Here is a 14,719-nt window from a genome sequence, read left to right as displayed (position 1 = left end):
CGCTTACGAATAAACAGTTTTTAATCTGCTTCCCGCTCTCATCGTTTCTAGTACCACTACTTGTTTAACAGTTTTTAGTGCTTTGGAGTTTTTTGTTTTCACTAAGGCGAAAAGTCTTAAAATGTGACGTAGGTTCAAATGCAGATGAGACAAAGCAACTAAATAAGAGATCATCAGCCTTAAGTGTTTGCACAAAGGCTAAAAGTTGGAGATATGCATTCAAAAGATCGGTTATATGTAATGGGTGGTAGTAATATCATAATAGCGCCTATGTCCATATTTTTACGAGGAGTATTAGTTATATTAAGAAGTGCGGAGTGCAAATAGTGTTGCAGGAAACACATTTGGCTAATCATCCCTGGTTTGGCACCTATGTCTCTAATGGACACAGGCAACCTATAAATGGTTCATCTTCCAGGCCCCTGTGTGTAAATGTTTCATCTCCCAATCCCCTGCTTACACTCATCAAGGGTATCAGAACTTGTCAGAGATTAGGGATGCATGGCTAGGCTTAAAAAGGCCCTTGTGGTTGTTAGCCTGGTAAACACCTGTGAACCTATGTGAGCTTGTGAATGTGACAACAAAAGCATTTCAGAGATTATAATCAGCAGAATATCATGGACAAAGGAAAATGGGAATAATAATACTGATTGCTATAGAGGACTCCTTTTAGTGTTGGAAGAGGAAAAAAGACAATAATGATAAATTTGTTAGGAAAGGTTATTCACAAAGGAGGAGGATTATGCTGACATGCATAATATTCCACCTAAAACGGCTGCTGTGGAGAATTTTGAGAGAATGCTGAGCTTTCAACAGGGGATTTTATGTGTGGGTGAGGACTAGAACCTGATTTGCGATACTGAGGTTTTATCAGGGGACGTAGAAGGCAAACTATTACCAAAAAAGGTAAACTTTGAAAAAGTATAAGAATGTTTGATGTGAAAGATTTTAATTCAGTAGCAGGAACAAAGAGAAAATGTACATATTATTACTCTATGTACAATAACTGGGCTAGGCTGGATAGGAGCTATATTTCACAGGTGCATGTGTATACAATTGAAAGTTTTGATACACATCTGTTAACCCTTTCATATAATACACCAATAACTAAAATAAAGATGCATGGTAATTAAGTGAAAGAGACACTGGCGATTTCCTACTTAAGCTGTTAAAAAGAGAGGAATTTAAGGAATGGATAGAAGTGATCTGAGATTTATGTAAAATAGAAATATTTTCTGAAGGAATAGTAAGTGGAACAAAATTAAAATGAAGTTGAAAAATGGTAAAAATGAGAGAGAGATATGGGATAAAGTAAAAACTATTTATAGAAAGACAATGGTTAAAGAACTGTAGAATAAGGGAAGCTTCAAAGAAAAAGAAAAGGAAAAAATGCAGAATACTAATGGGAAAAAGAAGTGAGTATTTGGGTAAAATGCAAGAGTTTAGAAAGGTTGCTGTTAAGCATTTTTTGGGATAATTCCAGAGTATAAAAGCTTTTAGCAGAGCAATCTGGGCATCAGAAAGTAAGGAGCCTACAAGTAAAATAACCAGAGATCCTACAGAGATATTAGATATATTGCAGAAAATGTATGAAAACTTGTATAAAACAGAAGGATGTGGGAAAACAAGAAAAGGCCCAAATGGAAATATTCAGCAAATACTTAATTATCCCAAGGTTATTGGAAGATGAGGCTCAACAGTTTTACAGCTAAGTTAGGAAGAGCTGAAGTAAAAATGATGATGAGTAAATCAACAGGGAAGTCTCCAGACATAAATGGTGTTTCTGTTGAAATTTGGAGCTTGAAAATGAAGAAAGTGGTAAGATGTGAAAAGTTTTATTTAACATTATTTTAAAAGAGGGGCAAGTACTAGCATCTTGGAAGAAAGCTTTGGTAGCTGTCTTACCTAAAGAGGGAAGAATCCCTTCAGATCCAACTTCATATACACCCAAAATCTGGATTATAATGTATTTGTCTATACTAGCCAAATAAATGGCAAAGTTGCTGCTAAAATTGATGGATGTGGGTCAGTTTGTGTTATGTTTTGAGGGCGAGACAAGCATTTGACCACATTAACTGAACAATGATGATCTAGGGGAAAATAGAATGTAAGAAAATGCTGCTATTGTTGATGGGTGTTGATACTGAAAAAGTGTTTGATTGTGCCAGCTGGGATTTTAAGTAGGGTAATAGAATTTGCATACCTTGATAGGATAGAATAATATGGTCTATTGGGACAATATATGAAGGGACAGAAGCAGGAATTAAGGTTGGAAGGTTCTTCTCCAGCAGGCTGTTAGAACAGATGAACCAGGCAGGATTATCCTCTTTACCATATATCTGTATATTTAGAGGCACTTGCAAAGAAGATAAGGGATTCACACATTCAAAATAAATGGCATGGCAATCAGGAAAAGTTAATTTTAGTTGCAGATATTATTTTTTACTGGATAAATCTAGAAATGGAAGCTTTGGTGTCCTGGAACATTTTGACACAGTTTCAAGTCATTTGAAGATAAAAGCTATAGCAGTAAACTGTGTACCCAAATGTGAATTGGTTTAGCAGTACCCATATTTGTGGGGACATTTGGTATATAAATTAAAAAGTATTCTATTATGGCAAGTTAGGATCTGTGGGAAGAGGCCAAAAATATAATATAAAAAATGAGAAACTGGAAACTCTTGATTATGGCTATGGAGAGAAATGTACAAGCAGTAAAAATGTGTTTAGTCCCTTTAGTTGTACATACTGGTTAGTCATATTTTTATCAAAACAAAGAAGAAGTTACAGATTTATTTGGGGTGGGAATTGGGCAAGGAGTCAAGTTTGACCTGATTCTTATAGAACAGTGTGGTTTAGGAGTACTTGATTTGATGGGATATTTTAGAGATATTGCATTAAGGTTCATATATACCTAACAGAAGAAGATTATTAAAAATCAAAGTTGAAAAGGATGGTGATAAAACTGGTAGGAAGTTTGAAACATAAGGAGAGAGAGAGAATGATTTTGGATGCAGGTCCTTAAGGGAAATAACCATAAAGAATATTGGATTTCTAAATTACTAGAACATATTCTAAGAACTAACTCAACACAGAAGTGGAGAAAAGAGATTTACCCATACGGATCCTTGACAATTGGATGGGAGATAGGAAATTCACCCCGGGGATCATGTCAGTCACCCTGCTAGACAGAGGGTGTCCAGGGAAGTAAATATTGTGGGAAGAAATAGCCAGGGAATTGTTATGGCTAGGCTTGTATATGCCCTAGGGCCGATAGCCTAGTACCAACCTATGACTGCAAGCAGTTGTACAGAAAGGTAAGGGGGGGGCAGGAATTTGTTGGAGAAAATTTGCAAAAGAACCAAGATGTTAAGAGGAAAAGGTAACTGTGTGGGATGATGAGGCCAAGCAGAAGTTTGGACTTCAGGTTAGAGACCACATTCCCTACTAGGGATTGATAATGGAGCATAGGCAAAGTGAAAAGAATAGGGGAGTGCTGAATGAAAGACGGCTCTTAATAGAGTTTTTAGCTGAGGCTAGGACAGAAGCTGCTTTTAAAAAGGTGTAATTAGTAGGACATAAATTTTGCATGACAATAATCAGAGAAAAGTTTGGAAAAGAGAATGAAAAGGAAATTTACCAAGAAACAACAGGATGACATTTGTACGGCTCTCGAGTATGCAACAAAGTAGGTGGTTTAAGATTTTTGCTTGGAAGTGTTTAAGTATTTTTACATGCATGCATTCAAAAAGCCACAGTGGTACAGCGGTAGAATTGTTGCCTCACAGCAAGAGGTTCTCCGGTTCGATTCTCGGCTGGATTGCCTTCTGTGTGGAGTCTGCATGTCCTCCCTGCGGTCGAGTGGCCTCCGAAAGATGTGTTAATAGGTGTGCCTTTGTTGAAGGTTGGGCATCGGGCTGGCAACTCGGCACCATAAAAATCTACTATCAATCATTAGTGGACCAGAGTTCCGCTGTGGCGACCCCTAACCAAAAGCCAAACAACATGCATGCAAACTTCAGATAATTTTTCTTAATGTGGATATCAAATCCTAGAGGTTTAATGGGAAAGATTGATAATTGGGAACATGTTTTTTGGGATAATAACAAGTTGGCAGATTTAAAAAAGTTCTTACCAGAGTACTTTGTCAGAAATGTTGGGGAAGCAAATTGTTGTAACTAAGGAAATAATTATTTTGAGCTGGGACACAATCTGAATTACTTAGACATAGTAAGGACTTGCTATTTAATGCTGTTATCCACCAAAAAAGCAATTATTAGAAAATGTAGATCAAAATCTAAACCAACTGTAATTGAATTACTAAATATTATAAATGAGGTAAAACAACTGGAGTGGGATCATTGTAACATGCAAGAAACAAATTACTTGGAAATGGAATTTATGGGAATGATGCATGCAGTATGTTTAGAAGTGAAATTTAAGGAAGACAGGAGCGGAGTAATTTATGTAATGCTGGAGTGAACAATGATTAAAATATATATATGTGTATGTGTGAAAAATGTTAGTTTGGTCTATTTTCTCTTCTACTAATGTAATGTGTACCTATGCCACTATCTAAAACGGGGTTTATTTAAAATTAATTGACAGAATATCAACAGTTTTAGAAGAAATAGACCAAATGAATGAGCCAAAATCAGGGTGTTTCTGTGAGATGCATGCTCCTAGACAGCTTAAATCCGTGAGCAACAAAGTCGAGCTGTTTAGGGATGGATGATTCATAGGTTCATAGCTAAGTCTAGATGCTGTTGTAGGCCATTTTAAGCTTATCCGATTTCCCTTGATGAGATTCAAACTGTGTACCTCTGGTGTGAGAAGTAAACACCTTAACCATTATACCAAATCCATGATACCCTTTTTCCACTAAGTATTCACAAGCTCAGATCCCCACCATCTGTTATCTTTACTTGTTAAAGTAAACACCTCCAATGAGTTAGTGCAACTTATATGGATAGTAGTGGTAGACTACATAGATGTGTGGGGGCTGTCCAGGTCCTGCCCAGTAAAGTCGGTGAGTATAACGTCATTCTAATTTCTATATGTCCGTCAGACATCTGAAGTCATTTCAACAAAAGTCGTCTCTGGTAGGGATTTCTCATTAAAAAAATAACTTCTACATCTTAATAATCTACCATTATGCACTGATCAGAACTAGGTTCTCCACTGATACAGTTACTGCTCTGGAATTTTTCTAGAGAGGACTAACATGCCCCTGAAATCTGGTTTTCTCTCGTCTCTTACACAATTTTTGTATATATGGGTGTCCATGTCTTTACACCAAGATTGATGTAACACTTGTAGAAAAGCATAAAATGTTGTTAAAAATAAAGTTCTCTTTCATTCTTCCAACTAGTTAGGCATTACTACAAGATTCAAGAAAAAATTGTGAAGTAATACTTATGGCTCCACAAAGATTCTCGATCACTGCTAGTGTCTCTTGGGTAAAAAACTAAACATTCATTGGATGCCCATAAAATGTTTTGCCTTTTCAGTCTGTTTATTGCAACTAAATCTCACTAAGTGAATAGCCAGTAATAATGTGGCTATATCCTAAACCCTTCAACCAGTAACTTTTAACAAACCTGCTTCTCTCTACTCTTAACTTACCCGTGCATCCCATTCTACCCATAATTGAGCTTATGCACCACACTTCCTGTTCTCTGAGGTCACAATTAATGGGAAAAATCCTTTTCTGATGAAATGAGAGAGAAAATGTTTCCTCTCAACTCTGCACACTTTCTTCTCTAAGTTGAACTCAGCTTTTGTTAAGTTCTTAAATTCATCTTCAGGCTCTCTCTCTTAAAATATGTTGTATTAAGTCTAATACTCCTTCCTCAGACCATAACTCACCTATCTGTAGTTCCTTCAGAAATGTGTCTGACTCTAATAGGATACTGCGTGCCTTATCCAGTTAGAGTATGAGATCTGTTTACATAGTCACATTGGATGTCACAGAGATTGTAACTTTGCTGTAACTTTCTGAAACAATGGCCAGAAGAAAGTGAGAATGCAATAATGAACATGGAGGCAATGAAGTGTAGTTGTGTGTGATTCAAGTCCATCTTCATTACAAATGAAATCCAATAAAAATATTTATTATACAGCAGGTACGTACGTATGCTTCTTTCTCTTGTATGTCTGGTTTCACAGCATAGTGCTGTTTTAATACGCTTTTTTTATTTAAAAAACATGATCTGTGATTAGGAGTAAGGAGAGATGCATCAGGTGATATCCATTTGATTCAGCAACTTAATCTTCCTTCTGCAGAGAGATTTTTTGATACATCACTTCTTTTGCTGTAACAAAGTCCCAAATTGCAACTGAAGCTTAATTGTATTTTCTAATTTTAACCATATTTTAGTAGTATAAACTAGTGGTATTGGTATGCGAATGTGTTCCTTGACTTGCATTCAGATATGTTGCTGGATCTCAGTGATCTTCTTCAGGTAAGTGCTATATTAGAAGCCCAATTACTGAGCTTTAATTTTTGTTCATTATTTCAGTTAATTATTCTAGAGTGAAACTGGCACATTGTTTTTAAATGTATAGCATGAGTTCCTCATAAGCATATACCATATTTGCCACAGCAGGGTCAGCATAGAATAGGCTTGTCACCTTTTCAAGTGCCCAAAGTAGGAAATTTCGTTGTGGAAATGTGTATATTTGTAGAAAAAAAACACCTGCAACCAGTGCTAAGGACTGGACTTTGTTACCAAAATAAAACCCCACTTTAATAGAAATTGTGTTTTATGTTATATTAAGGTATTTCAGATGCAAAATAATTATTTTATGTAACTGTTGGGGGAAATATAGCAGAAATGGGGGCTGTCCTGCATAAAGAGGGGGCATATGTTAAGCTTGGTATAGAATAACAGAGGAAGTAGGTTCTGGAATCAGCAAACTTTGAGTCCTAAGTATGGGCCTGTACTTTTCTCATCTGTCAAAGCATGATAGCATATTTATTGCCCATTTGTGTTTTCTAAATGTTTGGTTTCTTGTATGTGCAGTCTTTTCAGTTGTCAAGCCTTTCTTAAATATAGCTAGCCATGTTTAATATTCTTTTGAAAGTTGAACATTTTGAGTAATTGGTAAATGTAGGCTTGTTTAATTAGTGTTATGCACACAAGGCTGTTACTAACAAGGATTTTCAAATTACCTATTGACAAGATGAAAACCACCCTCAACACTACCAAACTCCATTAGTCTTTAGAAAAAGATTCTGTCCAGACTTACTATAGGCGGGTATCTTACATTGTGAGGATTTGGCACTGTTGTTGTGATCTCTTCTATGATTCTTATCTGCCCCTCCAAAGGTTAGTATGTGTTATACTGTATGGACACACAGCAGTTTATGTAAGCTTTTCAGAGGCAGGCAGCACTACTTATTCCAAACCACTCTCCTCTCTGTCACTGTGAACAACATTTGTGAAATGTAGAGAAGTAAAAATTGGTCTTATGATTGAAAGACCACATGATCAAATCCAAGAAGATCGAATCTCAGAGCGTTGAACTGCTTCCAGGGGTGGTTGGGTATTTTTGGGCTTCAGGTGTTTGCCCTTTCCCCAATGTAGACTGACCTCTGAGTAAGTTGATATATATATATAATAGGTAGGGGATGTGGGATGCAGGGCTTGCAAAAATCACTTTCATGATGTGGACTGACTATAAAAGAGAACCAGTTTGACATTCTGATATTTTGATCTTTTCTGATTCGATCATGTGGTCTTTCAATCATTTGAAATAGATCTATTAAATTTTCCTCAACCAAATTATAAAACATTTTGAAGAAAAAAACCCTCACTTGGCCACAAGCAGCCAACTGAGTGCTACAATCATTGAAAGGGTGAGAGAGACTTTTGTATTGCTCCCTGCTATCAGTAAAGTGAACTTGATAGCACTAATCACTGTAGAATGAGCAGACCCATGGAATGCAAAAGAGTTGAGTAAATCTCTGGTAATGTCATGATTATGCAGACAGTAGCCGAGCTGTGCTGCCTTGAAGTCAGAAAAACAGAATTTGTCACCACCAAGTAAAATATTTGTTCTCCACACCTTGGTATAAGAGGATAGTTTTGCCATTTACATTTCTTCTTTGTATGGATATTTCTCTGACACTTTTGTCTGCTTCTGGATCTTTTCTGTAAATGTGTAGACTGCAGGTATACATATTTTATGAGGACAGCAGCAAGAGGGTAAGCAGCTATTTCTGCAAATATTGGTGATGTCCTTCAAGGATGCATCTGCAGTCATAACATATGGGTTGTCCTGCCTCAGGCAGCCCTTCGGTCGGCCGGATTCCAAAGTCTGGGTCTGGCCTCGGCTGATGTCGCACTTTCCCCGACGTCAGAGCGTCTGGGGTATAAAAGCATCAGCCGACGCCATTTTCCTGAGTCTTTCTTGCCGTGCGGTGCCCGAAGCAGAAGCTGTTCACAAGTGCTGGTCGGTCAGATCCAGTGAATTCAGCTACCGAAGACTTCGAAAAAGCTAAGTACCCCGTTGGGGACTCTTTCTTGCCTCAGCCGATGTCAGACAAAGTAAATAATTGTTTAACTTGTGGGAAACAAATACCTCATAAAGATTTCCATTCCTACTGCCTTCCTTGCTTAGGCCCAGACCACGACGTATCGGCCTGTTCAGCCTGTGCTTCCTTCAACCGACGAACTCTTAGACGTCGGTCGGAGTTTGCAGAGGAATTTTTTGGGGCCACTTTTGCATATAAAATGCCGTCGGAGACTCCGACTTCGCATTTAGTGAAAAAATGGAAGGACAAGGACAGACACTCGCGGCCCGCGGTTTCGGCTGAAACCACGGTAAGGCCTACCGCGAGTGTCTCTGCTTCGGCCGAAACAGAGTCCTCTGAGATTCCTTCTTCTGAATCCATTCAACGGACCACTGCGGCCCGGGAGGCCCCGGCTGAGTCGGCTACCGACCTACATACCGAAACCAGTGTCCAGGAAATGTCCGACACCATACGTTTGGACATTTCTACTCCTGCACGTGGGGCAGCTAGGCCCCCTGCTTCCATGTCCATTAAGGCCTTTTCTAGGGCTAAAGCTGATAAACTTTCTAAAGCTTTGCCTCCCAAGACTACCTCCCAGAGGCCTTCCTCTAGTTCTCAGATCCTCAGACTTGCAGAGGACCTTATTTCTTTGATTAGAGGTTCACAACCTCACCCAGACAGGGCCTCTCACCCTCCACCTGACAAAAGGCCCAGGACTGACCCCTCTGACCCACACACTTCTGATGAGTCCACGGATGGATCTGAGTTGTCAGATCACCAGGAGGAGGCTTATTCACCCTATGAGGATTCTGATGCTGAAGAATCTATCCCTTCGGCCTCCCCTCCTGAAGAGTTTTCTTTTGGTGAGACTCTACACTCCATGAGAGAGCATTTTCAATGGCAAGGTCAGGAATTCTCTGATTCCAGAAAAAGATTAAGGACCTTTTTACATTTGCCTCAACATAGGCCCTTAGCTATACCTCCTGTTTTGAATGTAATTGATGTGTACAATGATGTCAGTACAGCCCCTGATACTCTCCCTCCGGCCCCTGCCAAACCTGATAGATACTACAGGGTCCCGGATTCACATTTCCATTTGTATAAGGCCCATTCTGCAGACCCAGAAACTATTTCTCAGGGCCCTAAAGGGGTTGCGGCCGCCACTGCCAAAAATCCTCTACCCTCTGAAAGAGAGTCTAGAGCTTTAGAGAGATGGGGAAAGAAGGTATATACTTCTGCAACTCTTTCTGTCAGGGCATTAAATTGTCAATTTCATATGATACAGTACCAAGAGTATTTGTTAGATGAACTGAATAAGAAACTTTCTTCTCCTGAACCCCTTGACCGTAAATCCCTTCAGGATTTGGTACACAACTCACAGCAGGTTAGTAATCATTTCTTAAAATGTGGCTATGATGCATTGGAGGCTTCATTTAGGTCAGCTATGACTGGGGCAGTTATTCGTAGGCATGCCTGGCTGAAGGAACAATCTTTGCCAGACCATGTTAAAGCTAAACTCCTGGATGCTCCAATGGAGAAACAGAATTTATTTGGCTCCTCTGCTTAGGAGGTCTTAAAATAGTTTGAAGAAAAGGCAAAATCTGTGCGAACAGTTAAGGATTTCCTGCAAGTACAACCTCCAAGATTCAGTAGAAACTGGCCTACTAAGAATTGGTCCTTTCCAGACTCGGACAGAGCCCAGAGAGGCAGGAACAGGCGATCCAGAGGCAGAGGCCAATCGAAGGGCTCCTACAGAGGCCGTCAGTGGCAGCCTGCCAGCCAGAGGAGTAGTGCAACAGCAGCAACAAGAACTACTACACCAGGACAGGCTCAATGACTTTATTCTGATTCCGCCTACCAGGGCTCAACTGGAAGCACCCTTGGGCGGAAAGCTTGCTTTATTTTCAAAAAACTGGCATTATATTACAAGGGACACATGGACACTGCAAATAATAGACAAAGGATACAGGTTCCACTTCCACACTTTGCCAAAAAGAAATGGAATGCCAAACCTACCACCAAATCAGAGGGCAGAGGCTTTAATGCAGATCAACAACTTGCTTCAAATGAAAGCTATAGAAAAGGTACCACTTTCAGAACAAGGCCAAGGATTTTACTCCAGACTATTCCTTGTACCAAGAAAAGAAAATCAATGGATGCCTATTCTCGACCTGTCCGCACTGAATGCTTACCTCATTGTGCCAAAATTCAAGATGCTGACCCTACAGCAACTTCTTCCCATGTTGGGCAAGGAGTCTTGGCTGGTGACTCTAGATCTCAAGGAGGCATACCTGCACGTCCCTATTCGACCAAGTTGCAGAAGACACCTCAGATTTATTGCAGGATCAGAGCATTATCAATTCTCAGCATTGCCCTTTGGCTTATCTACTGCGCCCAGAGTATTCACGAAATGCCTGGCATCAGTAATCGCACACTGCAGACTTCAGGGGATTCAAATCTACCCATATCTGGACGACTGCCTTATACAAGCGGACAACAAGGGAAATTTGATAAAGGACTTGGCCTATGCCATCCACCTGCTACAGGCCATGGGATACACAGTCAACATCCAAAAGTCAAGACTGGTTCCATCCCAAAGGATAACCTTTTTGGGTGCAGATCTGGACACAACCACCCAAATGGCCTTTCTCACAGAAGAAAAACAAAAACAACTTCCGGATTACTTCATGATTCTGACAAGACAAACTCAGCTTACTGCAAGGAAAATCCTGCAGGCCCTGGGTTACATGGCATCCTGCATAATTCTGATACCACAGGCCAGGCTGCATATGAGAAAATTACAATGGTACCTAAGGAGTGTATGGTCTCAACACAGTCACAGTTTAGAAACTTTGATACCAATCATCCCTTGCCTTCAAAAGGAATTCCTGTGGTGGGCTCAGGCCTGCCAGTCCAACAGAGGGTTGCCTTTCAACAAACCAAAAACAAAACAAACCATCACCACGGACGCTTCAGACCGAGGATGGGGAGCACACATGGAGGGCAAATGTATCCAAGGCCTATGGTCTCAAGGGCAGCTACGCATGCACATAAACCAAAAGGAAATGCTAGCAGTGATGCATGCAATCGAGGCTTTCAAACCCTTCCCCCATCAAGGCCATCTTTTAATAAGGACAGACAACACCACGGTCATGTGGTACATAAGCAGGGAGGCACACACTCCTACCCTCTATGCCGGCTGGCTATGAATCTATGGGAACTATGCCTGAAACTCACTATCCAACTACAGTCCCAGTTCGTGCCAGGGAAAGAGAATACACTGGCAGACAGCTTAAGCAGAACTACCATGGATGCACACAAATGGATGCTGCACCCAGACATCTTCCAACTCAAAGCAAAGACATGGGGAATGCCGGAGATAGATCTGTTCGCCTCACCCCTCAACCATCAACTGAAGACATTCTGCTCAAGGACATACCACCCACAAGTTTGGAGGGTGGACTCTCTCTCTTTTAGCTGGAAAGCTCTAAAAGTATATGCCTTCCCACCTCTCCCATTAATGTACAAGGTTCTACTGAAGATCAGGGAGGAACAACCAAGAGTGATTCTGATAGCTCCAGACTGGCCAAGGCAACACTGGTATCCACTATTGAGGAGCATGTCACAGGCAAAACCATGGCCTCTACCCCTATGGCCTCCTCTTCTGACGCAGAACAATTTCAAGATCATGCATCCCAACTTGAAAACATTGCAGCTAACGGCCTGGAAAATTCCTTAAATCCCAATCAAAATGTTTTATCACAGAGAGTGAAGGACATTATCATGGAAGCTCGCCGCCCTTCCACAAGGAAGACATACTCAGCTAAATGGAAAAGATTCCTCATTTGGAACACATCAAAAGGCTCAGATGTGACAGTGGCAAGCATGACACATATTCTGGAATACTTAGCAGAATTGTTCCACAATGACCTGTCCTATTCCTCCATTAAGATTCATGCCTCAGCAATTTCAGCAGAATACAATGTGGATCCACCTATTTTCTCACACCCTCTCCTCAGGCAATTTCTGAGAGGGATCAAAAATATTAAAACTCCAAGAAAACCTCCTCTACCTGCTTGGGATCTCAACTTTGTGTTGGAGAAACTAACACTTCCACCTTTTGAACCAGCAGCATCAGCGGATCTACAGTTTCTGTCTTGGAAAACTGCATTCCTTCTGGCAATAACTTCAGCAAGAAGAGTATCTGAGTTACAAGCTTTAATGGCAGTACAGCCATTCCTTATCTTCCATCAGGACAGAGTTTTACTAAGAACCAATCCTACTTTTATGCCAAAGGTGATATCTAGGGTATCCTTGAACCAAGCTATTCACTTGCCTACGTTCTTCCCAAATCCACAGAATAGAGGGGAAAAACTTCTGCACACCCTGGATATACACAGACAACTACGCTACTATTTGGACAGAACTAAAAGTAGCAGAAAAACTGACCAACTATTTGTAGCATATGCTACTGGGGTGCAAGGAAAAGCAATTTCCAAACAGACAATTTCAAAATGGATAGGAAATTGCATTCATTTTTGTTACTCCTTTCATGGAAAGACAGTTCCTGCAAACATCAGGCCTCATTCCACAAGGGCCACGGCCACCACTACAGCCTTCCTATGAGGGGTGGCTACCAAGGACATTCTAGAAGCTGCTACTTGGAGCTCCGTGCATACATTTGCCAAACATTACAATCTACCTTTATACTCCAGATCCAGAGCAGGTTTTGCTACTGCAGTCCTGCAGGGGATCTTAACTACACCATCCTTTTCTTAGTACCTCCTCCCCCAGATTGGCTATGGTATTCTACCCATATGTTATGACTGCAGATGCATCCTTGAAGGACATAGTACAGTTTTGTACCTACCATAAATGTAGATGTCCGATAGGTATGCATCTGCAGTCAGGTTTACCCTCCCTCCTACCCCTCTGTGGTATTCCTAGGGTGCTTACCCTCTTTTAGCTAGCTGGGGGAATCTATTATGGTGTATTTGTTTGTATATACATGTGTGTGTATATATATATATATATATATATATAATTTTGCAAATGTTTGGAACTTTATTGCTTTTATCCAAATTTAGCCTTCCTAGAGGGCACCTGGCATCTGGGGCAAGAAAAACGGAGGAAAATGGCGTCGGCTGATGCTTTTATACCCCAGACGCTCTGACGTCGGGGAAAGTGCGACATCAGCCGAGGCCAGACCCAGACTTTGGAATCCGGCCGACCGAAGGGCTGCCTGAGGCAGGACAACCCATATGTTATGACTGCAGATGCATACCTATCAGACATCTACATTTATGGTAGGTACAAAACTGTACTTTTCTGTATTGGGTCCTGACATTACTGGATTTTTCCTCATAAAAGAAGAAAACATACATGGTCACCTGCTAGTTCCAAGTAAACATTTTAATTAGTATAATTACTGTAGTAGTAAAATAATTATCCTAAATTAATTAAAAAATTAAATCTAATTTGAACCTGGAAATAGAGACTGTGAGCTGATCATTATCTAGTCACAGTTCCCTCACTGCCACATATAATGGCTTGCAGAGGCTATCCATCCTCGTGTATGTAGGGTAAGCAGTGACACCATTAATTTAGACAGCAGTTGATGTCATGCTTTACTGTTTCCCTCACTTCAGAGCATAACAGTTGAGTCAGAAGTGCTTCTTTAGAAGTGGGTGTTTATCTTCCTAGAGGTGAATTTTTTTCATAAGAGGCCAGGTGTTTAGATTTTGAGAGTATTGTAAATAAAATTCACTGCCTACAGCAATGAAAACTGGTTTAATTTGAAAAATATAACTTTTATTGAGCCTGATAAGGAACTATGATTACAGTTGTTAATGGCTGCCAGATTGTAACTTAAAATTTCTTTTAGCATCTATTTACAGACTCTGTAACAAAGAAGTTCTTGTTTCCATTTGGGGGTTGTATGGGGTTTCTGTCAGAAGTTTCTCCTCACTCACAAAGTAGCAGTGGCATTCTGATTACGTGTAGGGACCATTTATATGAAAGAAGGGGAAAGGGTTTTTTTATCATTGAAATAGTACGTGCATGTTTCTATTGTCTGTCACATACTGCAGATTATTAATAACCACAGAAAAGTGTATTCCACCTTGTCACTAATGGTCATCAACAAACATTTAAACCCAAACAGACGACTGATCCAAGGTTCATTGGGAGAACCAAATCTAA

General features: G+C 40.2%; 1 protein-coding gene across 1 annotated transcript in view; it reads left to right on the top strand.

Moving 5' to 3' along the window:
* Positions 1–14,719, top strand: part of BRF1 (BRF1 RNA polymerase III transcription initiation factor subunit) — a 2,040,227-nt gene that overhangs the window by 716,573 nt on the left and 1,308,935 nt on the right. Inside the window, exon 5 of the mRNA XM_044074370.1 lies at positions 6,433–6,464. Coding sequence (XP_043930305.1) covers positions 6,433–6,464 — 32 coding nt within the window. The remainder of the gene's footprint in view (positions 1–6,432; positions 6,465–14,719) is intronic.

The sequence above is a fragment of the Protopterus annectens genome, chromosome 6.part0, assembly GCF_019279795.1.
Source record: "Protopterus annectens isolate FY-2018-M chromosome 6.part0, PAN1.0, whole genome shotgun sequence".
NCBI lineage: Eukaryota > Metazoa > Chordata > Ceratodontiformes > Protopteridae > Protopterus > Protopterus annectens.
The sequence above is the reverse complement of the archived record's forward strand: the minus strand, read 5'-3'. Positions and strand labels throughout refer to the sequence as shown.